The 26,602-nt window shown below is 43.2% G+C and overlaps 1 protein-coding gene across 21 annotated transcripts in view; it reads right to left on the reverse strand.

Moving 5' to 3' along the window:
• Window positions 1-26,602, reverse strand: part of RBFOX1 (RNA binding fox-1 homolog 1) — a 1,117,054-nt gene that overhangs the window by 594,052 nt on the left and 496,400 nt on the right. The window contains exon 1 of one of the 21 annotated variants that reach the window (XM_032125564.1): window positions 1,496-1,999. The exons of 19 other annotated variants lie outside the window; for them this stretch is intronic. In XM_032125564.1, the coding sequence (XP_031981455.1) occupies window positions 1,496-1,540 (45 nt within the window). In that variant the 5' untranslated portion in view covers window positions 1,541-1,999. Of the gene's footprint in view, window positions 1-1,495; window positions 2,000-26,602 lie in introns of those variants that run through there. One more of the 21 variants, XM_032125565.1, reaches the window with a different exon arrangement.

A 26,602-nucleotide genomic window follows, 5' to 3' on the forward strand; every position in this document is an offset into this window, starting at 1 on the left:
AGTATGGAAGAGTTCCTTTTTTTTAAAAGTTAGAGAAATCCACCTTCCCCACTCCCCTCAACATTTTTTGCACACTTTGAAGTGTGTGGGTTTTTTAGAGGAAGAAAATTGCTCAAGTCATTCAAAGTATTTAAATTACTTTGCAATTACATCCAGCTGGAAACTGAGAGGCATTTTTAAATCCCAGTCTGTTATACACTGTTCCTGCTTTTTTCAATGCAAATACATAGAAATGGATTGTTAGCCAAAATTACCTGTGTTTAAATTGTATTTATTAACAAAACACTGCTGCTGTTATATCCCATGCATTTTAACAAGTACATTAATAAAACCTTCAAATACTCATAAATTGTGTTTTCTAAGATCAGTATATTACACTGGTGACAGACAGGGACCCCAAAGTTAAACAGGTGGCCAGGTTGGTCAGGAATCCTGTAACCTGCCTGCTGAAAGGCAATAATCCACCTGACAAAACCCCTTCTAATGAGACTCCTGCTCTATTTCATATAAATGCTAATACATACTCCATCCACAGAAAGCCAAGCATCTTTCTGAAGATGAAGTTCACATAAACTTCAACCAAACACGGAGGGAGGATGTATAATCCCCCCTGCACCTTGTTTTCTGCCGGCATCTCGCCGAGGAGCGCTCACTCCCAGAGAAACACACTCACACCGCCGGGACGCACGCAGGGCACACAGCGGCAGCACCGCTAACTTTGTACACCACGCACCTTGGACCAGCCCCCGGAGCATCCCTCTGCCACCGGGCCGGGCATCCTGCCCAGCCGCGGCTGGAGCCCGCTCCGCGTCCGCCCGGCAGCCCCCGCATCCCCAAATCCCTTCACCTGGCCGGCAGCCTCCCTCACCTGGCCGGTGTCCCCAAATCCCCTCACCTGGCCGGCATCCCCGCACCCCCTCACCTGGTCGGCATCCCCAAATCCCCTCACCTGGCCGGCATCCCCGCACCCCCTCACCTGGCCGGTGTCCCCAAATCCCCTCACCTGGCCGGCATCCCCGCACCCCCTCACCTGGCCGGTGTCCCCAAATCCCCTCACCTGGCCGGCAGCCCCCTCTCGCCGCCGCCTTCACGTGGGGAAGTCCCCTCCGGCCGCTGCCCGGCCCCAGCAGCCCCACATGCCGAGTGGCCCCAGCAGCCCCACATGCCGAGTGGCCCCAGCAGCCCCACATGCCGAGTGGCCCCAGCAGCCCCACATGCCGAGTGGCCCCAGCAGCCCCACATGCCAAGTGGCCCCAGCAGCCCCACATGCCGAGTGGCCCCAGCAGCCCCACATGCCAAGTGGCCCCAGCAGCCCCACATGCCAAGTGGCCCCAGCAGCCCCACATGCCAAGTGGCCCCAGCAGCCCCACATGCCGAGTCGCCCCGGCCCCTCCCGGCGGGCACAGCCGCGGCTCCGGGCGCTCTCCGGCGCGGACACAGGATGGATCCCGCCCTCCCCCGGCCCCAGATCTCTCCGAAGCTGCCGCTGCCTTACCTGAAGGGCATCTCCCACGCCTGCAATCAGCTGCCAAGGTTTCATGGTCGGCGGCGATGCCGGTGCGGCGCCGGGAGGAGCCGGGGGGAGCCGGGGGGTCCCCGCCGGCCCTGCAGCCCCCGGACCCGCGGCACCATCCACCGCCCCCCGCAGCCCGCCCGGGGCACGGCCAGCCCCGGCTGCCGGCTCCCTGTCCCTGTCGCTGTCCCTGCCCCTCTCCCGCAGGCGCCGAGCGGGGAGCGCTGGCAGCGCCGGGCACCCTCCGCACCCGCGGAACTCCGGGCGGAGGGAGGTCCAGGCGCGGAATGGAAGCGCTGCCGATGGCTCCCGCTACACCTGCATTATTCACGATGTCGGTGGGACAGTATTTATGACTTTCAATCTGCTGCGCTCCAGATGCTGCTGCGAGAGGCGAGAGCCCTCGGCTGTCTCTGCCTTCCTCTCCCGGCTGACGGGCTCGGCAGTGCAGGCGCTCGGCGAAGCCGTTTTGTTTTATTTGGAGATAAGAGCAGCTCCACGCCGGCTAAGCTAAAAACCACAGCCTTGTGGGAAAGGAAGGTGGGCACGGGAGAGCAGATTACACTCAATAATTCAGTTATGGAGTGGCTTAATGGATGGACTAAATATTAGCTGCTTATTAAAATATTAGACGTGGTGCTAAAGTTTGTAGGGGTTCGCTATTGGGATCAATCTTATCTGTACAAAATGGTTAACGTTTGGATTAAATGGTGATTAATCTCTTGTGAAATCCTGAATTTCTTTTAGAATAATATTGCAGACAGTCATTTTTACAAGACTGTCTGGAACTGAAACAAAACCTGAAAATCTTGCATAAGAGATGGCAGCAATTAACCCATTTGTAGAGAAGAAAAAAAAAAAGTTTCAGATAAACATTAAAAACTGATGCCTTTCACTACACAAAAGCATTGCTTATGCCCTACCAAATAAGCTGCTATTTCAAAGTACATCTATTTATGCAACTGAAGTTTCAATCTGTAAACAACCACTTGTAGTCTATTGAAAAATTCTACAGATGCTGCTCAGAAGACTTCTCTAATTCTGTAAAATGAATTTTCATACCACACATACACTATTTCTCAAAAAAAATAAAACCCAAAAGTCTATTAAAACATCTCTCAATATTATCATTATTCTGCAATCAAAAATGAGACTAACAATCTGATGTCTTGGAAAATAACTTATATCAATCACTTCCTTTTTGTAAATACAAATCAAAGAATTTGCACCCCTTTTTGGCAGAAGAGAAGAGACAGGGTTTAATTATGTTCTGTGAAAACTTAACATATAGGAAATAATATTAGATTCAGACTGTAATTTCAGAAGGTTTTCCTTGTTTGGAAGTTTTTATCATAGCCATGCTCACCTTATTACCCAAAGGGTAAAGAAAACTTTCTACCTAGACAGACTACGGGACCATTAAGGCATCTTAATCATAATAGAGGAACGTGTATAATTTAAAAAGAGAATATTGCAAGGGTTGGCCTGAGCACTGGGCCTAATAGCCAGAACATCTCAGAGCTCACACTGCCTCACTGTGGGGTCTTGACCACATTATTCATCACTTCAGTTCTCCGACTCGTAAAATTAGAATAATATGACTTCCAGTGTCTCCCATCTCTGACTTCTCAGGAGGGCTCGAAGGATTAATGACCCTACAGTGCTCTGAGAATGAATAAACACTAACTGCTAAGGCAGAGCTAATGTACTTCAGAGCACTAAAGCACTGAAATTCTAGAGATTCCAATCAAACCACCTTGTGTGTCTAAACACGGGTGAAGTAAAATGCAGGGATTACTAAAATACCATCTTCTACCACTCACAGTCAACAAAATACTATGGGTTGGCTTATTAGTTCTGTTCTTTAAATCTGATTTTTACCATTTATTCCCAGTGTTAAGCTCAGTTCCATTAAAAATGCTACCAGCAGCAATTACCACTGCTAATTTACAAAACCAGGTTGTCCAGGGCAAGGCCATTTAGAGTCAAAGCAGTCAGAAAACATCACCATTACCTCTGACCTGTTGTTTTGAGCCTTTGCAGCACATATGGGCCTCCAATCAGAAGACCTGCAACTCTGGCACATGCTACATGTGGTCCTCAGTGTCGTTCTTCAGAGATCCCCACGCTTTATTCAAGTAATGAAAAAGAGTTTGAACCAACTAATTACCTCATTAGCAAAAAATAAGGGGGGCAGGGGAAGCACTGACAAAGCGCACACTGCTGCAGAAAGAGCTGCATCTCTCACAACATTGTGACAACAATCAAAATCAAAACAATGGTCCTAATTCCTATGTCAATTTAAAAAAGAGAATTGTAAATTCATGCTTCAGTCTACACAAATAGCAGCCTTGAATAAAAACCTGTGCACATTACACGTTCCTCTTCACCAGTCTCTCTCAGTGGTGGATAACCATGGTTCTTCCACCTCACAGTTGAACAAGAGACAAAACGTCTGAAACGCTCTAATGGTCAAATGATGCCGGGCTGGTCTTTGAGTCACTGCAGGGAGGTGGCAGAACCTCAGCTGGGACGCCCTTGTTTGACAGCTGGGATACTCCAGCAGCTGTGAGTGCAGCCAGACCCACTGCAGCCACACCAAGACCCAGAGTTAAACGTCCTGTGAAGTGACCTGGGGATGAGCAAACGCTTCAGTGGGGAACCAGAGCAGGGCAGAGCAGGGGCTTGCTGTGGTCCAGCTCCTGAGGATCCTTGCCGTGACCTTCTCACGCACACATTTCCTACCATGGGCAAGAGACCTCCTGAACCTTTGTCCTTCCCATTACACTTGCAGGGACAAACCTTAAATAACTGAAATATTACTGTGATGGCAGCGGCTGTTGAGGTTTCAGTAATTCCAGATTTCTATCTTTTTTATTGGAGATCTTTAAATAAGTATGTTCAATGTACTTACTGAACAGTACAGATGAGTGCCATCACATTATGTCTCATGGCACATCAAAAGTTCTAAATGAATTTAGTTGTTTATCTTCCCTTATATCTTTTTCTCTTTAAAAAAGGGAATGTTTTTCTTCTGAATTATCCAGTTGACAAGGAAAATCACAGAGAAGCAGACCAAAGCAACTAACTGTAAAATATGTGCCTTTTAGTGAAGGGTGCAGCTGGAGTTTTTTTTAAACAGATCCAAAGGTGCACGTGTCATACTAGAAAGCTTCCAGCTCAAAGCCTTCAGGGGTAACTGATTTAGTCATAATTTCCTGAACTAAATTTCTGTGCTGTGGGAACTATTAAAAACCAACATAACCACTGAAGGAAAGTGAGTATTGGTAAAATCCACGAGCAGCATCTCCAGCAGAAGGTTATTCTGCACCTGTCCAGTTTGTAAAGTGCTTTTACTACCGGGCAGTGAAATGGGGTTTAACCTTTAATGCACATCCATGTCCAACACACAGGGGTTCTCCATGCCTGATGGATTCCTGCTGGAATGGTTTCTTCCTCCGTGCCATCTAATGAGCAGCACCACACAAGGGAAGCCTAATGAAGCATATTCAGAAGGAAACTTATCATGTGATTTATCACAAACATGCTGCAGTTTTAGATCAAAATGGTTCGGGGTTTCCATGTGCAAGTTTGAGACAGACAACCAACGTGTTAAAAAAATCCAACATCCACCAGGTGTCACAAACCCAACAAAGCAATCAAAGCTCAAAGAAATCTACATCTGAGAATGCATGATGTTAACTGATGCTAAATAGTATCTTTTGGAGAGAATCTAAAGGATAAGGATTTTTAACCTGAACTATCAAAGGAAATACAGTCAGAAAACAGAAGTTTTTCCTCTACCAAGCAGATTCTAGAAATATTCTCTAGGGGCTGGATCCTGCAAGCATCCACAATGTTGCTAAGCACACAACGAAACTGATTACAAAAGTACACAAAAATACTTGGGTTTAGCATTAGAGATGCTAAATGTAAGAGATGTTCCAAAAAAAACAGTGACACAAAATACAAGGTGTTTTCAGAGATCATTTTTCTGTGCGTTCAAAATGTCCATTCTTTTCTTTAGCCAATTGCTTACAAGTAGCCTCCATAAAGAATTTGTAAATGTGATTATACAGATCTGAATTGCTTCATTTTGCATTGTGAGTGGTGTTGCCTTTTCCCAAGGAGGTGTATTTGCTACTGATGTCACCAATCTCTCTTGAAGGTTCTAGTTCTGTTTCTGCTGCTCATACAATTAGGGCAGCTCATAAATGAGGTGACTTAAACATTGCAAGTATCCAAAGGTACTTTCACACTCTTACTGCAATACTAAATGCAAAAGTTTGCAGCATATTAAATGAAAATTTTATTGGCTATATTTTGTCCAAAAAGTCATGTCTAATTTCATTCAGAAACAAGAAATCAAGCACCATCAAAATAGTAGAGGAACATATTTGATTCAACTAAACTAGTACTGATCTAATAAATGTTACTTCAAATATTACTACAAAAAAAGTTTCTTGCATAAGTGCCATGAAAACTGCCATTAAAATAACCAGTCATGCCTGTATTCACCCCCCTATAAAGAGCAAAAAGGCATATTCCACAGGATAGTGATTTTTTGCACAGCCACTGCTGCTTAGGCGGTAATGTTCAAAAAAGAATTACTTATCCAAAGCCCTAAAATAAAGCAAAGTTTCCGAAGACTCATCAAATCAAGGAAAAAAATCTGTATCTCATTTTTGTCAAGTGTAAGGAAAGCAGCAGACACCATTTACCAGCAGCATTCACTTTAAAGACTGTTGACTCTTTTTTTGAGCTTGTTGCAAAGTTTAACGTTAAACATAAGGTAACAACACATCTACCAACATGAAGAAGAAACAGGTCTCTGAAAAGTCTTGAAGCAAAATAATTCCTTCTGTGCTTGTACATATTCACAGCCCTGTTGAAATGCTAAAGCAGTCACAGGAATTTGCATTCCTGAGGCAGACAGCATTTCCACAGGAACAAGGATTACTAGTTAAGGCTGCAACATGGACATTAACAGTTCCCTATATATGTCCTTCAGAGGCAATCTGGATCTGCTTTTAGATGTTCTTCCCAAACAAACTACAATTTTTCGTTTAGTAATTAGAATACTCAACTTTTTACTGTGTTGTGAGTTCAAAATGTCTTCCAATTCTGCAATCTACTTTTCCTTCTCACAGTATTAATGCAAATCGTTTCCTCAATAACACTGCAAAAGGTTAATTTGTCTACAGAGCCCCATGACCAGGAAAACACAGATGTGACAGTGCTCACCACACCAGCATGAGAAAATGTCATAACATGATGGAAAATACCTAAAACATCTGGAAGTGCACTTGCTTCCCCTTGGACATCAAATTGTGCAAGGTAATACCTTCAAATGATACCGTGCAGCCTACACCACAGGACAGGGCCCTGAATGCTGCTCAGAACACCAAATAAAGTCAATACAAAACATTTCCCAGTCCCAGGATCACAGCTGGAAGTCACTGAGGGAGCACTGAGGCCTCCCCCAGCCATCCTTAGAGGCACACACCCCCAGAGGAGTCTGAATTTAGACTTTTCACTCTGCCCGTGCCCCCTAAGTAAAGCAGAGCAAGCACAATCCCCTGTGACACAGGTGTGAGTCTGACACGTGCCTGCACCTACAGGCAGTGAGCTGAGCAAAGAAAATAGAATGACAGAGTTTAGAGGCTTCTAGAGGATTTTTGGCCCTCTAAGTAGGCAAAGAAATACTCCTGTGCAACACTGTGAGATGGATGGAGGTAGAATTCTGTTGAGAAAATGGGTAACTGCCATTTTCTTCTTAGTTAATGACAAATCTTTATTTTGCAGCTGTATTTATTTTTACTCAACCTATTTTCATCTGCAGTTGCTCTCCAGATTGCAGAACACACCAATGAGACTTTTGTCACTAGCTTTAGAGGCATGATGTTTACTTCCTACTAAAATGAATGCAAAGATTTAAATATCTTTATAAATACAGGATATAAAGCACTGTAGAGATTGTTACTCGACAGACTTTAAACATATTTTCATCACTTAATAAAACACAACCACACAAATGCCACCACATTCTGCACTATCAGGTAGAAGGCAGAGGTTGGGACCACCTCCAGCTCAGTTATTGGGGACCTTCTCTCCTTTAAAGTCCTGTTGGCACAGAGAATGTCACAGCTTGTGGATGCAAGCAGCCACTTGCTCCTGCTCATCTGTGGCACAACAGAGTTGACTAATTAATTTTTTAAAGTATTCAAGATGTGACACATATATGGGATCGAATACAGATTAGCATTACAATAATCACAAAGCTTTTGTAGCCTCAAATTTGTCTTCTTGCAGCAAAGTTTCCTTTAATGTGCAAATGAACGATGTCACTACGTATCTGGAAATAAACAGGCTCATTATGATCGTGGCTTGTCACAAACACAGGCATTCAGGGTTATATTAACAGCACACAGTAGGCTGGCAGAGAAATAAAAGATCCATGCCCAACTGGCGGGTGCCACATCCTGACCCACCCCACCACTGGCATCCTGGAGTGGTGTTGGGAAAATGCCCTTCCCCCCAAATGTTTCTGGATTTGTTTTCATGAGTTGCAAGGGCTTTTTTGGCCTAGGGATAAAGACAGAATATGTTTGCCAAACTGAGTCATAAGAGAGCAAAAGGGACATGAAATTGTCTGAAACTTCAAACCCAGCAAAAGCTGAGAGAGAGGTTCAGAGGAGAGATGGCCCACACAACAGAATGCAAAGGGAAGGGGGAGATAGGGAAGTGAGCTAGCTGAAGTGTTCAAAACCCTGAAAATAACTGTCACCTAAAGGGGGACATAATGATTGGGTTTTATCCTTTTTTTTTAAATTTAATTTAATTTTTTACCTTTTTTTGGTTTTGAGATTAACTAAATCAGTGAGTCTGGAGTCACCTCACACATCACAGGTCCCACTTAACACACAACAAAAGGACCAGCACGTACTTCAGGAAGAAATTCTGTATTGTGAGGGTGATGAGGCCCTGGCACAGGTTCCCATAGAAGCTGTGGCTGCCCCTGGATCCCCGAAAGTGTCCAAGGCCAGGTTGGACGGGGCGTGGAGCAACCTGGGATAGTGGAAGGTGTCCCCGCCTGTGGCAGGGGGTGGGACTGGGTGGGCTTGAAGGTCCCTTCCAACCCAAACCATTCTGGGATTCATGTGCTGTGACAAAAAGGGCTGCTCCTGGTAGCTGTTGGTAAACAAGAACATTCCTAATAGGATCCTCAGTGCCAGGGCAGTTAATTATAGGGTTTGCTTTACAGTGAGATGCAAAACACAGTGCAAAAATAGACGGTCCTTCAGAAGGATTTAGGGAGACCAATGCTAAGTTTGTCATCCATCAAGGAATGCAGACAGCATATTTTATATCAACATCCACGTAAGACGTTTCCAAGAATAATGAGTGCACAATATTTTAAAAACAAATTTCACACATTTTTCGGACAAAATGTTGGGGACTCGTGGTGTTAATTTTAGCAGTTTCAATTGGATTTGGTACGGTTGGAAATGCAAGGGGAAATCTGCAGTAATCAGGATGTGACACTCATTAACACTTTCACAAAATACCCACTGGATTTGCATAAACTCTGCAAAGATTCATTGGTGAATCTTTAATATGAGATTTCCCTTGGTTTTACTCCACATTCAGCTCCATTTTCCCTCCCTCTCTCCTCCCCCCTGCCAGTGAGAACTGCTGTAAACAGTTCATAACAACGCATAATAAAATGTACTGAAAAACTCAAATATACTTGTAATTACCCAAAAGCCTATATAATTGCATATATAATTTCATAAACTGCAAATATTTTTCAAGAAATTATTCTGTAAGGGAGAGAAATACTAATTGGATACAAAGGTTTGATAGAGTGGCACTCCAAGTCACTTAATAAATCTGGAGATGCACAGGCAAGTTCTTTAATGACCTGTGTATAAAACCCATCCATGGCCCAGCTTGCAGACAGCACAGTGTTTGCATGCAAAGTAGCATGAAAAGATTCTAGAAAATGGATAAACCACTAAGGCAGCAAAAGCTTTCTGCTTCTGACACAAAAATTTTAAGTAAATGCCACTATTAAGGGAGACAATTCTTGCTACTTCCAATATCATAAACGTGGCAAGAAATTAAAATTAAAAAAACCCAAAACCTAGGTCATTTAAGTCTTCTTTGAGAAAGACATCCTTCTCAAGAGTCAATACCTACCATGAGTTTTTAGCTGAATTATCCAGGACCTATTGGACTACCCTGACTACATCAACGTGGGCTATTACAGCAGACAGTCTAATATATAATGGGAAGTTCACTATGAAAAAAAGATTATTTTCTCTTTTGAACTATTAAAAAAAAGCATTAACAGCTTTAAAAATTCTCATGGAAGCTCATTCTGCTGACAAAAATGCTTTTTGTTTACATTTTGATTTTAAACAGAAGTCTTCTACAATGGTTACGAGTTGAGCATTAATAGGATAAATTTAAGTAAATTTAGTATAATATTCAGAATAAAATTTTAAATTCAATTCAATTCTTCTCCCTGTCCTAAATTCCTGCAAACAGACATAAATGACATTTAATTTCTGGTGTGCTATACTCCAACCCAACCATTTCTGTTAGAGCCTAAGCTTTGAAATGATTTGAACTATGTCCCTGTAACTGAACGGCTGTACCAGACAATAGATTATTTCACTTGCTTGCATTTTGAGCAAATTTATTGACTGAGAGTCTTATTTCAATGCTCCTACTCAACACATCATTATCTCTGATATCCCACAAGCACGTGAAAGAATTTTCTAAAAGAAAATACAACCTAAGTGTGAGGGCCAGGATGAATTCCTGTATTTTATTTCTGGTTAAACTCTCAGGCTCAGATCACCTTTATGTCTTGTTCACTACTGAGTAATGGAAGCAGGCTGGGGAGAAAAATGAATATAAGTGGTTTTATTTGTCTTGTGGAATATTTTTAAAGATAAATTAGAACATCAGAACTTGGATATTTTTTTTTCCCCTGCTGAACAACTGTGAATTGTGCTGAGGTCACCTGAAGAGTAAATACTCTGAGCACTTTTCATTTGGGTTTTTATTAAAAAAAAAAGTGATCTCAAAGTGGAACAAATTTTTTTATTACAGTTTAGTAAGCAGAATTCTCATTCCAATTCTTTAAGACTCCCAGAGCACAACTGATCACAAACCAACAGCAGATCTTGGTAAGTAAAGCTCAAAAATTTTTCTCGAACTCAGAATTATCCATTTCCGAGGCTTACCCATCACAAGACTATTTGTACATGTAAAAAAGCACGAAACTTGTGAGATAATTTCAATAGTCACAATAGCAACAACATCCTCTGTGCCATTCCTCAAAGAATTCTCCTTGCTGGATGTACAACTGACTGTCAAAGACAGCAAAGAACTCTGCATTCCCTGCTTTAAGACTGCAAGAGTTCCACCCAAAACTGTAGAGCAAGAAAATGATTAAATCAAAAAATAAATAAATCAAAAAGGCATTGCAGGCTTTCAGAGTGTACTAATGACATGTGAACTCCCTGACCCTGTGACTGAAGTGGTGGTTATTATCAGACAACCACTGTGAAAATAAGCTGTTAGAAAATAAGAAGTCTTTACTTTTATTTCACTAATTCAAATGGCAGAATAATGACTCTTTTGAACTTGATTTCTCAAAGCTGCCATGTATTTTTCACTAGAGGCAAGGAAAACAGGTTCATCAGATATTTCACTTCTCATTTCTCTGTCTCAGTGGCAGGAATCTCAGATCGAAACACGTGCATGCCACACTGTCCCTTACAAGACAGTGAAGTAAAACTTAGCCAGCCCCTTTGTGCCCTGCATGGGTCAGGGATGGTAGGGTGAGAAACAAATTCCAGGATGGAAAACCAGGAAAAGGAAGAGGACACTGAATTCTGCTGCTTCACAATTCCCTGTGCCTGGCTACAGTGGACATTTTTGTGGCTCAAAGGGATGGGGTGCACAGAAACTCAGGAATAACTGAAGAATGGATAAAACACATTTCTATGACTATAAGGTGATTTTTTTTTTTTGGCACTCATACCTGGTTGTCTGCAGCAATTGCATCTATACAGAACTTGGAAACTGGGTGACAGAAATTTGGCCCTGAGGAATCTGTATCAGGATGAATTTCTTAAAACGCAGGCAATATGGGAAAACAGAGCAAATATTTTGAGGGCTGACAGACTCTCCTGGATGCAAAGCTGGCACACGTGGCAGGAGGCTGGGCAGATGTGTGTTGGCAGGCAGCTGGAGCTCGGTGCTCAGCCAGCTGCCAGCATCCTCCCAGGACTGATGCTCAAGGCACACAAAGGTGTGACTGTAGCAGAAATGTAAACTCGGATTTCTCAGGGACAGTTTGGGCCATCGAGGCCACGAGCCCTTCTGCCCACTCTCAGTGGCAGAAAATGAAAGCTCATTATTTATGCACTGAGAGCTCTCCAGTCTGATCCTGGGATAAAGATACAAGTCCAACACAGCACACGGAGCTAGAGGTGGCACTAAAGGAAACCCAAGATTCCAAATAAGGAAACAGTGAATTCCACTTTCACCATAATATTATGCCCACATCCCTGCTCCAGACACCAACTCCCACCAAACTTCCAGAGAGATCAGGCTTCTTGTTAAAAGCACACAAAAAGTCAGCACTACTATTTCATTCTAGTATCAGTGGCTCTCTCCTTCTGATTTTAGAATTATTGTTCCTACCAAATGCCACCACTCCTGGTATGTTCTGAGGTTCATATAATTTCATGGCCTTTGCTCCCCTTTCTTCTCTTTAGGAAAACCCTCCTTCCCCCCATTCAGAGAATAAACTAAAAGGCTCTAAACCACTATTAAGTGTTAATTTTACCTGGAAAACAAAGTGGCATTCACACTCTGCACAACACATAAGGAAAAGAGTGAAAATTCAGGACACGAGTCAGGGCAACATATTCCACATTGACTTCAACTGAATAAAGTTAATTTGTGGATATAAAATTTTGAATGAAAATTACAGTAATAATAAAACTGCAAGCCAACTTTTTACTGCATTGCAATAAAATACTACTCAAAACTTCAGTATGTCCTATCTCATTCTAACAGAAAGTTCAAAAGAAAGAACAAAAAGATTTAGGAGGTTATCCTTTTAGATATATATATTTGCGAAACATATTTTTTTATATTTCTAGATATAAAAATCACATAAATGTTCCCAGACTAATACATTTACTGAGACTTTAAAAAAAAAATACAGTTCACCATTATTCCATCAATGAGAGAACCCAAGAAAAACAAGTGATCCAAATTACCCCACAAGCCCCAGTGATGCTCCCCTGAACATCTGCTGTACTGAATAAACATTATATATATATATATATTTTTATGCACATACATTTAATATCCTTAACAGACAAGCAAGTGCAGCACAACTTGATTGTGATTATTTGGAAAATAGAAAAGCACCAGAGATGTTTTTGAATTACAATGCCAGAAGCAATGGGCGGTAACATTTTGAAGAGAAGTTGTCCAGAGTGGTTGTTTACGACAGGCTGGAGGGCTCTGACTGCCAGGCCTTTGACAGTAAAGTGCCATCACCTTTTAATAAGATGGGAAGAGTAAGGCTTAATTTACTAAAGAAGTTTTCCTGTGTTCTTGTGAATTCTCACACATCATTAAGTCTTTTTTATATTATTCTAAGAACTGTGGGGTTTGGGTGATTTCACTAACTGAAGTCAGAGTAGGATGACTTTTGGAACATGACACCACTTAAAGATTCTCTTATTTTTATTAACATGCACACCTAGAGAAGTGAGTGACCATCACATCACCTCTGCTCTAGCAGTTTTATTGTTTCATTCCAACTTCACACAGTGGCTTCAGCTGCTCCTCATGACACAAATGCCTTCCAAGTGTCACACCTACTCTGCAGATTTCTCAACATATCCCTTCTAAGATTTTTAAATGGCTGCTTCATCTACACCCTTAAAACTTAGTATTTCAAGAGAACATAATATTCCATATTTGCGTTTGTTTACATTTTTATAACTACACATCGCCCCAAGCAAATAAACTGTGTTTTCTAACTGGTGGAGTTATGCAGTATTTATTGAAATTGTAGAATTCATGCTGTTACTATGAGAGCATAAAACAACAAATGTAAAATTAAAACTCATCATTACCTTGAAATCCGGCATGAAACCTGAAACTAAATTAAATCTTATCTAAATGCCAAAATCAAGGAGAAGAAAAACACCACCAAAGGGAAAATTAGATTCTCTTTCCTATTTCCTATTCAATTTGTTTGCATTTTTACAAACAGAAGACTGAAAAAAGGTATCTGAACAGTCATAGCTGAATCACCTAGAACAGTGAGGGGCTGGCATGTGGATGAAGACAAACATCTTTCCATCAAAGACTTTGAAAAGAGTCTAAATCTACTCCAAATCCAGACTTGGAGAGCTGTGAGAATACAGCAGGATTTAATTCTCTGGATGAGTCTTATACCATACACTGATCAAGACTAATAATATTACACAAGATGGGATAACTTTTACCATATCCAAGGCAATATGAAATCATTTGCCTGGGCACAACTCAATAACAACTGGACTACTCCCCACCCACCTGCACACAGAGGCAGAAATGCAGACAGCTACAAATGCAAGCAGATTTTAGGAATTCTGTGAAAACATTCATTGAAACAAGAGGAAAAGTTTCCACAGCTTTTCAGTCGTGAACTTGACAAGACAAGTTCAATGAAGAATCAGACCAAATTATTTTTATTGCAAAATGGGACAGGATGCCATTTGATTCAAATCTGATGCTCCAGTTATTTGGTCATTAGAACAATGATTCACCATTCCAGGCATCTTTATCCACTGTTCTTCTGGGCCCATATCAGAGAAGCCAATCTACCAGGTAGCAATACCACAGCACCAGAAATCAAGTTTTCCCAGGAAAGACATTTTTATTTGTGCCAATTCTAGTATATAAATCTTCAAATAATAGTAAGGTCAATAAATTTAATGCAGATGGAAATTACTTCAGATAGGCAAAAATGGCAGGCCTTCAATGCAGAATGACTGTCAGGCCAAGGAAAGGAGAGGAAAATTGGAATAACAGCCAAAGTCACAGTGTAAATCACCACTGAACTATCTGAGAACTCTGCATGATACCACCAGAGAAGGCTGTTGGGCTGGAAAGAAGAGAGTTGGAAAACAATTGCCTGACAACTGCAGAACACAGACTGGAGTACAAAGACTTGAACAGACTTAAGGAAATAAGAATGGAGATACGAAGGCCAAATACAAGCTCACTGACTAAGCCAGAAACCAGTCATAGTACCAGAAGTACCATCACAGGTCAGGAGCAGGCAAACACTGCTCCCTGTTGTGGAATCCCAGAAGATGATGTGTGTCCCAGACACTGAAAGCTGGGTGCCTGAGGGGCCAACCAAGGGTTGGTGGCAATAAGAGACAAGGACTGTTGGTAATAACAAGATGAGGAGTAAGATCATCTCTCGTGATCTGAGATAGGCTGTCAAAATAACAAAGTCCTCTTTCTGCCTGCACCATTAAAAATCAGTCATGAAAAAAAGCTTCTACAGAATGTGGGCTCTCCTTAAACATGTCAGAAATGACATGTGTATGGTAAAACCTGTGAGCTGTTGCCTGCAGACACAGTCCTGCACTTCAGCAGAGCCCTTCTGCTGAAGGTCTTACTGCAGGTCCTTCAGTTAAGTGAAATATAAATTGGTAACTGTTGTTGATACTAATTTCTTAGACACTTATAACTAAATTATCCACTAGAGAGCACAGCAACATTTTCAAACACATTCTGCTTATGCCTGCAAGTGCCAACTGAGGTCCTTGTGATGCTCAAAGTCACTCTCTACACAAGAAATATGCTAAACAATCTGCCATGCACAGCAGAGATAAGGAATGGACTCAATACAAGGCTTGAACGAGAAAAGGTCAACAGACCATGAACTTTTAATGAACAAATTTCAGCTGCTCCCAGCCTTGTGTGCAGTTCTTGGACATTACAGATGAAATAACTTCTTTTGCATTATACAATTTTTTTGTGTATAAATATATAACAACATACAACAGAAAAAGAAAATACATCCTTCCTTCCTGCAGTAGAAAGCCTGAGCAGCCCTGCTCATCAGCATTCTGGGCAAGAGCTGCTCTGCTTCCTGTTGTCCAATATATTCTGGTGATGTCATGACATTTTTACTTTCCATTAAAGAAAACCTTTCATCATTTACTATTTCCCATTTTAATGAGCATCCTGAAAATTCATCTATCATTTAAAAACGTAAATAAAATATTCTGCAGTTTTGCTGTGTTTTACAGTTGCTGAGAACAAAGAGTATCATCCATATAAAGTACTCTGAAATTTCTGCTTTAAAATATTGTTTAAAACTGCTGTATTCCCACAGGCCTTCATCAATACATTGACAAGGGTGTCCACAGCATGCAGAAACCTGAATTGTACGTCTCAGAGCCACAGGGAGACAAATCAACTCAACCAGAGATCTTTGCTAAATATGTTTTTCTTCCTTTTCCCACAAACCATTTGAGTCAATCATTGCTGCAAAAAGATTAATAGCATAGGGCATCTTGTATTCCCAGAAAAACATAGAACTTGGCATATCTAGTCAAATAGGTTCAGAAGGAGATAGATTCAGACACTGAAAAAAAAAGTCATTGGAAGTATTTAAGTCTGAAATAAGACACATGTAAGAGGAATCTTGCCCTAAACAGCATCAGTTACTGATTTATAATCTGGAGAAGAGGGGGTTTATAGACATTTCTCATTTATGTTGGCATCCCCATGAATATAAATGGAATTATAAAGCTGACAACTACTACAGAATGAAAAGAGAAGTGCTAGGAAAACATTCACTGTCCATGGGAACTGCAAGCAGCACAGTCAGCTGTGAGGATGGCGAAGCACTTGACAACAATTGCTGCAAACAAAGAGGAACAAATAGCAAGGTGGAGAAAATCCAAGTCAGCAAAAAGGGATGAACACAAACCAGAGCAAAGGCTCTCCATGAGTATGTATAAAGGCTAACATGGATTTCCACAGCTCAGGTTAACAGGGCATTGAAATGTCACAGAATACAGATGATGTGAGTGCTACTAAATGCAATCTGTTCACAGAATCATAGAATGGTTTGTGTCGAAAGGGACCTTTAAAGGTTATTCAGTTCCACCTCTGCCATGGGCAGGGACCCCTTCCACTGTCCCAGGCTGCTCCTAGCCCTGTCCAGCCTGGCCTTGAACACTTCCAGGGATGGGGCAGACCCAGCTTCCCTGGGCACCCTGTGCCAGGGCCTCCCCACCCTCACAGGGAAGAATTTCTTCCTAATTTCTAATTGAAGCTTCCTTCAGTTTACAGCCATTCACCTTTGTCCTGTCATGTTCCCATGAAAAGTCCCTGTCCAAGCACTCAATGCCATTTCTTTGGGTTTACTACAGTCTGGTTTTCATTTTCTTCAATCCTATCAGTTTAAAATCACCATCAGTGTATTTTTCATAATAGGCATAGCTGTATGCTTATACAGTTGGGGAAAAACAAACACACAAACCAACCACCAAAAAAACCACATAAAAACAGAAAGAAGAAATATGAATTATCAGGTTTTCTCAGTATAATCTACCATTATGGATAACTCCTGGCACAAGTGAGGTAACCAGTTTACCAAATCCTCCTCGACACTGAGAAATGCATTTTAATATTGATTGACCTGATTTCCTCTTTCTGCCTTTCAAATCACACTAATGGGGTCTACATCAGAGAGGGAGGGTGTAGGGGTGGGATCTAAAATAGCTTAATTGGCAACACCCTGCAAAATAAGGCTAGAAAGTGGCAGTGGCAGCCAGATCCTACCTGGAGAGTGATACAGGCAGAATCTGTGTCTGCTTCATCAAAAAAAGTTGAGCCTTTTTTGATGATTTCCAGCCCCCAGTAAAACACTTCTCTACAGCATAAAGTGTCCAGGTCTTGGGAGCAAAGCTTCTTTGAAGGGGGGAAAGATTTCCTGGCTGGAGATGAAATGCTGACCCGTGGTTATTAGAGCTGCAGCTCCTTCACCTGCATGGTTTTCATAGGTGTTTTGGCTCTGCAAGAGTTGATGAGCAGTTTAACATCCTGCTGGGAAAATAATAGCTTCTATATCCATGTGTGGACCATTTCAATTCATCTAGGGAAGAAAAGTCTCTGTAGGTGCAAAGGCTCACACAAAATATATACTTTTAATAAAGCATTTAGGGGCAAAAAGAATGATACTGACTTTCCATCTCAGTTAAAGACAAGCTCATGCTGGAAAAAATTCATTCATGTTGGACAAATGCTGAAGCTGATGGGCCTGAGGCTTCTGTGCACAGTGTACCAGCCACTTCTAAATGGATTCTAAGTGGATTTATCTTCTTAAAAGGTATTTTGCTTTTTTAAAAATTACTGATTTTAAATTTGCCAGAAGTCACTCAAAAGACTGTAATTAATTTTTAAATGTGCATTACCACAACAAGGTTTGAAATAAATCTAGACTAAAGCAGGAATTTTATTATTCAGAAAAATTCTGCACCTCTGACTGGTTTAAGTATACATACAAAAGCAAGACCTCATCCAAGGATGAGAAAAGACTCAATTTGAGGAAAAGGCACAGTAAAGAGGCTCTATTAATTAACCAAGAAAAAAAGGTACATATTTAACACCATGGAGAGGTGGTATTTTGAACTCATCAGTGTGGGCTCAGAAAGGGGCCCCAGTGCGGGTTCGTTGTCGAGGAGATGGATAAAGAAATGGAATAATCACTCTCATAAACTTCACCTTTTTATGGCTTGCCAGGTGACTTTTGAACACTTATGCAGGCACTGCTGAAGGGGGCCACACACTCAGATCTGTCCAGCATAAAAACCTGAGAGTCCCCCACCAAGGCCTGGGCACACAGTGAGGTTTGGCCTCACCCTGCAGACCCTGGGCTTGGCTGAGCTCACCACAGAGCTTTGGTTATGAGTGAACGTGTTACAGTGCATAGTTGTGAAGGAAAAAACCAGCTTTAAAAATCTGTTATTTAGCAAGCATGTGTAGTAAGGATCAGTAGCAGAGTTGAAGCCTTTTTCTGACGCAGAACCCAAACAGGTGACAGAGAACTGTTTTACATGAAGGTTGTGGCTGTGCCCCAGCAAACCTCGCTTGTCAAGGACAATAACACAAATCAGAGCACCACCAATGGGGTGTAAAATCACTCCAGCTCTGAAATTCTGTGCTGAGAATCCCAAGATTGGTCATTTATCAAACAAACTTCTGAATCTCGGGAAGACAATGCTACCTTAACATAATTGCATTTTTTAGTGACAGCTCAGCTCAGAAACGCACAAAAAATTTGTGAAGAATTAATTTAATACAAGCCCCTTCACAAGCTCCAGATTATCCATCTTGGTCTTTTGGAATGGAAACAGGAGACTCATTTTTCTGACAAATTGGAAGATAATTTTTATCTCAAGCTTTCCACAAATACTACTTTTGTGTAAACTGAGAAAAGCACGTGTACAGTATCATTTAGAAAAATTAACAGAACTATTTTTACACTGATGACATTAAAATAAACTCGAAATAGACATAAGAAAAAGGGTCTTTTTTTATCTTCTGTCTACACGCCCAATAAAGTGGTTCTCTGCATATATTTCATGTAAATCTTGACACAAAAATCCGGCAGCCCTAGATCTAGCTGTATTTCACAGTTTAAATGTTTTTAATTAAGAACATCATACCAGCAATTTCCAAAGCAACAACATAAATGGTAAAAGCAACAGGGAATCCCAAACAGCCCATATAAGCAGCCATATGGTTCAAGACACACATCCTATCCATTATAAGAGTAAGGCAGTATTTTTCAAAACAGAATTGAGAATGGTACAGTAGAAAGCTGGTATTTTTACTAATGCTGTTTAAATTCTGGCCTAATGCAGTGTTTCAACAAGCAGTACAGAAAATTATCTCCTTCCTTCAAGATGTTGAAAGGATGTGGGAAAGGAAAGAGAGCATAAAAAAAAAAAAGGGGGGATAAATGAATATATATGAATTTCTATATATATATATTTATATTTATATATATATATATATATCTTGTGGATAAAAGCACGTAATCCCAGTTTAGCTTCCATACAATAACTTCTCAAAGAGCAACGAAAGGGGAGGTAATTTCACAGGGAGGTCTTCCGGGGTGACAGAATATATGGATTCCATTAACTGAAGACAGCTGTGGAGCCCATTAATTTTCCCTGGCAGCCTGGGGACAGCAGGGGCCAAGCTGGTGTTTGTTAAGCAAAGGGGACGTCAGCTGAAGAGCTTCCTGGGAAGTGCTGGCTTCCCAGGATTATTGGGAAAGGATGATAATGCCCGTTGGGCTGGCTACGGGTGGATGCAAAGGTACCTCAGATGTGCTTAGGCACAGGAAAGTATCACCAGTGATGAGCTGAAATTCTCTTCCCAAATACCACGAGCAGGGCCTGTGGCATGGCCATCACTGGAAATTGCCAGATATTGCATTTCCTTGGATGTGGTCCAGAATGGGGAGAAGGAAGAAGGCAGGGATGTCACAGCCCTGCTGACTCAGCAGTGGCTGGTGTGGCCCCACAGAGCCAGACAGAGAGCCACAGTGTCACCCATGGCTCAGGGAGCTCCAAGGGAATCCAGAGCCACAGTGTCACCCATGGCTCAGGGAGCTCCATGGGAATCCAGAGCCACAGTGTCACCCATGGCTCAGGGAGCTCCAAGGGAATCCAGAGCCACAGTGTCACCCATGGCTCAGGGAGCTCCATGGGAATCCAGAGCCACAGTGTCACCCACGGCTCAGGGACCTGCATGGGAATCCAGAGCCACAGTGTCACCCACGGCTCAGGGACCTGCATGGGAATCCAGAGCCACAGTGTCACCCACGGCTCAGGGAGCTCCAAGGGAATCCAGAGCCACAGTGTCACCCACGGCTCAGGGAGCTCCAAGGGAATCCAGAGCCACAGTGTCACCCACGGCTCAGGGAGCTCCAAGGGAATCCAGAGCCACAGTGTCACCCACGGCTCAGGGAGCTCCATGGGAATCCAGAGCCACAGCGTCACCCACGGCTCAGGGACCTGCATGGGAATCCAGAGCCACAGTGTCACCCACGGCTCAGGGAGCTCCATGGGAATCCAGAGCCACAGTGTCACCCACGGCTCAGGGACCTGCATGGGAATCCAGAGCCACAGTGTCACCCACGGCTCAGGGACCTGCATGGGAATCCAGAGCCACAGTGTCACCCACGGCTCAGGGAGCTCCAAGGGAATCCAGAGCCACAGTGTCACCCACGGCTCAGGGACCTGCATGGGAATCCAGAGCCACAGTGTCACCCACGGCTCAGGGAGCTCCATGGGAATCCAGAGCCACAGTGTCACCCACGGCTCAGGGAGCTCCAAGGGAATCCAGAGCCACAGTGTCACCCACGGCTCAGGGAGCTCCAAGGGAATCCAGAGCCACAGTGTCACCCACGGCTCAGGGACCTGCATGGGAATCCAGAGCCACAGTGTCACCCACGGCTCAGGGACCTGCATGGGAATCCAGAGCCACAGTGTCACCCACGGCTCAGGGAGCTCCATGGGAATCCAGAGCCACAGTGTCACCCACGGCTCAGGGAGCTCCAAGGGAATCCAGAGCCACAGTGTCACCCACGGCTCAGGGACCTGCATGGGAATCCAGAGCCACAGTGTCACCCATGGCTCAGGGAGCTCCAAGGGAATCCAGAGCCACAGTGTCACCCACGGCTCAGGGACCTGCATGGGAATCCAGAGCCACAGTGTCACCCACGGCTCAGGGACCTGCATGGGAATCCAGAGCCACAGTGTCACCCACGGCTCAGGGAGCTCCATGGGAATCCAGAGCCACAGTGTCACCCACGGCTCAGGGAGCTCCAAGGGAATCCAGAGCCACAGTGTCACCCACGGCTCAGGGAGCTCCAAGGGAATCCAGAGCCACAGTGTCACCCACGGCTCAGGGACCTGCATGGGAATCCAGAGCCACAGTGTCACCCACGGCTCAGGGACCTGCATGGGAATCCAGAGCCACAGTGTCACCCACGGCTCAGGGAGCTCCATGGGAATCCAGAGCCACAGTGTCACCCACGGCTCAGGGAGCTCCAAGGGAATCCAGAGCCACAGTGTCACCCACGGCTCAGGGACCTGCATGGGAATCCAGAGCCACAGTGTCACCCACGGCTCAGGGAGCTCCAAGGGAATCCAGAGCCACAGTGTCACCCACGGCTCAGGGACCTGCATGGGAATCCAGAGCCACAGTGTCACCCACGGCTCAGGGACCTGCATGGGAATCCAGAGCCACAGTGTCACCCACGGCTCAGGGACCTGCATGGGAATCCAGAGCCACAGTGTCACCCACGGCTCAGGGACCTGCATGGGAATCCAGAGCCGCAGTGTCACCCACGGCTCAGGGAGCTCCAAGGGAATCCAGAGCCACAGTGTCACCCACGGCTCAGGGACCTGCATGGGAATCCAGAGCCACAGTGTCACCCACGGCTCAGGGACCTGCATGGGAATCCAGAGCCACAGTGTCACCCACGGCTCAGGGAGCTCCATGGGAATCCAGAGCCACAGTGTCACCCACGGCTCAGGGACCTGCATGGGAATCCAGAGCCACAGTGTCACCCACGGCTCAGGGAGCTCCAAGGGAATCCAGAGCCACAGTGTCACCCACGGCTCAGGGACCTGCATGGGAATCCAGAGCCACAGTGTCACCCACGGCTCGGGGACCTGCATGGGAATCCAGAGCCACAGTGTCACCCACGGCTCAGGGACCTGCATGGGAATCCAGAGCCACAGTGTCACCCACGGCTCAGGGACCTGCATGGGAATCCAGAGCCACAGTGTCACCCACGGCTCAGGGACCTGCATGGGAATCCAGAGCCACAGTGTCACCCACGGCTCAGGGAGCTCCATGGGAATCCAGAGCCACAGCGTCACCCACGGCTCAGGGACCTGCATGGGAATCCAGAGCCACAGTGTCACCCACGGCTCAGGGAGCTCCAAGGGAATCCAGAGCCACAGTGTCACCCACGGCTCAGGGACCTGCATGGGAATCCAGAGCCACAGTGTCACCCACGGCTCAGGGAGCTCCAGGGCAATCCAGAGCTGCAGGACCATGTCACTCCCGGCTCAGGGGCCTGCAGGGATACCCAGCTGCGTTGCAGGTCACTGTGACAGCGCTGACAATGCCCCAGAGTCACATGGCATCCATGCTCCTGCCACCTATGGAACTGTCCCAAATTTAGGGAAACTTTGTGCTTCAGGGAAATGCTTTCTTTCTCTCCCCTGCTTTAAAAAAAGCCCCGAAGCAAAACTGTAAAATATTATAGCTCTGCCACTTCACTCTTACAACTTAACCATGTTTTCTTTGGCACCTTTTTTTCCTTAATTGTTCATTGCACTCTCTTTCAGAGTTTCTCCAATTAACTTGTACTGCTAATGACTGTCAGACAAAAATTCTGAAAAGCAACAGCAACAGAACACTGGATTTTTCCCTCATTTACCCAACTGCTTGTGAATGTGCCACACTTAAGGCCATTGAATCAAGTGAGGAAAGATACAGAAGTAGTTTGTATTACTAAAGTAACTGAATGCTGACAGACAACAAAAAAATAACTGAGCATGTGCTAGTGATGAGAATCTATGGATCTTCTCCACACTGCTTTGCAAGGGTGCAACTCTTACTTGGGTACAGCAAATTAGATACCAGCTCCTCAGCTTTAGGAGGGGTGGAAAAACCTGGCCCCTGGCAATGAAAATACATCATTTTAAGGGCTTAATTTATTTCCTTTATTCGGCAATATTAGTTCTGGGTGCTTTCCTGCAGCATATCAGGTCTCTACAAACCCCAGTATCACTATGGCTAATCTATAATAACATAACTATCTGCAGTTCATTCCATCGCCTGCACCAAGTCATGAAACTCAATTACCAAGCGAGAAAAAAATGGAAAAGCCAAAACAATGATGTAGAGCAGGTGTCAGGGTGTCAGTGGAGCTGCCACAGTTAATGCTGCATGAAGCTGAAGCACTTCAGAAATTCGGAACACTCGGAGCAGCCCGTTCCCAGCCCACGCAGGGCAGCACAGGACAGTGTCATTTACACAGAATTTATCGAGGTAAGAGGCCCCAAGCTCAACCTGTCTTTGCCCTGCCCCCTTATTTTACCTTAAACAATGCTGTTGATGTAATCCAACGTTTACACTTGAGGGTTTTTTACCTCTCAAAAGAAGCATTCTCCTCTATTGTGTTTTAAATGCCAGTACATCAGAATTCATTACAGAACCAAACAAAACCAATACAACAGACGCATTTAATAGAGAAATAAACTGCAGCAAGAAACGGGTTTCAGTATTTAATGGCATGAATAATGAATTAAAAATTAAGTTTAAATTATGTTGAAGGTCATAGAAAAAGCCTCAAAGAAAGATAGTTAAACAGACTCTAAAAGGAAGATTTAAATAGGTGATCTTTTAGTATTCTAGCAAAAACCCTCTGTCTTTCACTCTGTATTTAAATTAAAATACCACTCAGTGACTGACCTTTTTAACATGGCCTAAGGGAGCAGGGTATGATCTTGTTAGAAAAGAAGTGATATTAAAAGAGCAATACTATTAAAAAGCAGAAGATGATGGAACCCACAGATTAAAATTTGTTTGCTCAGGGAAGATTAACTTTTATGAAAAGTCCTTCCTGCTACAAGCAGAGACAACTGCTGCTGTTACCGTTTTGGTAACTAGTTTATGGACAGAGTTAATAAAGACTTAAAAACAAACCACAAAGCTAAATCACAGGTTTGCTGACATTTCAGCAAAAGTGTCCCTTCTTTTCAGCATCTCCCTTGGAGGCCAGCTGTGGTAGAGATGGACTTCTCTTAACTCTCTGTTCCTGAACATTCCTTAAATGGTGTCCTTCAGCTTAACACACCTGACTTCCAGATATTTATCCAGAGGGGTCATGGATCCTGCCAAAAGAAAAAGTGGAGGGCAAGATTTTGGCCTTCTGAGAAGTTCACAGAAAGGCACTTGAGACTGTAAGATTGTGGTTACCCCCCTGTAGAGAGCTCAACCTTGTTATGGGGGAGCACAGAGAAAGCTCTTTAACAATCTTCACCTGACTTTGATCTCTGCTACTCCAAGGCACTCTCCAAAATTCCTACTCCCCTTACTTTAAGTGGAGTCTGTCTCTAGGGATGGCAAGACAGACATGGAAATGATGAATGCCTAGTCCCCACCAAGTATTAAGCAGCCAAAACAAGTTACTGATTCATCCTTTCCAAGAACTTCCAACAGAGGCCGTGTCCTTACACCTCTGCACAAGCCCTGAGCAGCAGGAGCTGAACCCCTCCTCAGCATTGTGCCACCAACAAGGAGAGGACTGAGCTGGTCCCATGCTCCCCATCCCCACCGCCATGGCACAGGCAGTGGGTTGTCATGTAATTAAACACTAGCATTTGAAAGTTTTACACTTCAGTGCTTGGAAACTAAGAAATGTGTTCTGTCTTTAAATTTCCATGTGGATTTTAATGGATTAAAGCATCACTGTCATGACTTAGAGGAAATTCATATAAATTAGATGGCTGGCAAAACCCTGGGGAGGTTGTGTCCTGGACTTCATTGAACTTGTCTGGTGTATCAATTAGTACATTAGAAATTATATACAAACCACTAGAAGAATAAACTACATTCAATGAAGCACCCAAAACCTGATGTCACAAATTATGTGTTGTTAAAGGCAACACTTCAAAATAAAGGTGTCCAGGAAATCAAACACTACTGTCTTCCTACAAGAAATCCAGGTGAAAATCCCCCCAAAATACTAAACATGCGAAGATTTAAATCTGAGTCAAAGCTACAGCTTCTTCACCTCCTTTGGGTCCCAATAGTCAAACATTGCCAAAAAGGCAGAACCATCTATGTGACTATAGGATATTCTACAGTATTTTGAGCAAGAGAGATCCTGTTTGATCCCGTTGTCTTGTCTCCTTGTGATACTGAATTTGCTGAACATGCTCAAAGATGACAGCTCCTGTTCTAAAAAAGAGAATAAACTGGAAGCCCTCCAGTTCTTGTGCTGCAGAGACTGAAACAAGCCCCACTGAAATGAGGCATAACCTTCTGAAATCATGTTTGTGTTAGTTCATTTCAGCCTCCTCATGAGGTAAAAAACACAAAAGATACCAGCCAGGCCAGGAAGTGTGGACTGTTCCCTTGGTATACAGTAGATGCACTGTACATATTTTCTTCACTTTAATTTGTGGCGGGAAAGGGATTAAAGCAAAACAGTTCTGAGAACTAAAATCAGTGCTGAGGGTTGGATGGGTTTCTAAAAACAAGCATTTCTATGAATTTATACACATTTTCTGATTTAAATTGCTGGAATTTTTTCCTCATCTTTACTGAAATTTCAGAAAAAATTACTCCAGTGATGGGAAACATACAAATATAACCTTTTCCTTTTCAGATCTCAATATAGTTTATTAGAGAAATGAGTCTACTAAAACAAAAACCAAAAAAACAAAAAACAAAAAAACAAAGCAAACAAAGAAAACCCCAAACAAACAAAAAAAGAGCAAACCATATGTACTTATCTATCCTTAAACTCAATCGAGGTTATTTGAACTATTCTAACCTTGCCTCTTTGCACAGAATTTCTGGGTTTTTACTAAACAGAACGGGGATGAAACTTCCTGTAACAAATTCTTTGATATTCATTAATACCAAAAACCTTCTGTCCTACAGCCCTTTAAAATCTCTACATGTAGAAGTAACTGGAACAAGAGAAAATCATCACAAAATGAGATAATCAACTTCTGGTTTTGAAGATTTAGAAAAAAGATACATGATTTTTTTTTTAAAATCAGGATCTATTTGACTCAACTTATGTTTAATCACTTTATTTTCAGATTACCATGGAATCTTCACCAAAATTATGTCTCCTTTAGTAATTTTATATAAGAGTTTTTAAAAAAGAGTCTCCAGGATTAGCTAAAGATATTATCAAATCCA

Source organism: Corvus moneduloides, chromosome 16 (assembly GCF_009650955.1).
Source record: "Corvus moneduloides isolate bCorMon1 chromosome 16, bCorMon1.pri, whole genome shotgun sequence".
NCBI classification, from domain to species: domain Eukaryota; kingdom Metazoa; phylum Chordata; class Aves; order Passeriformes; family Corvidae; genus Corvus; species Corvus moneduloides.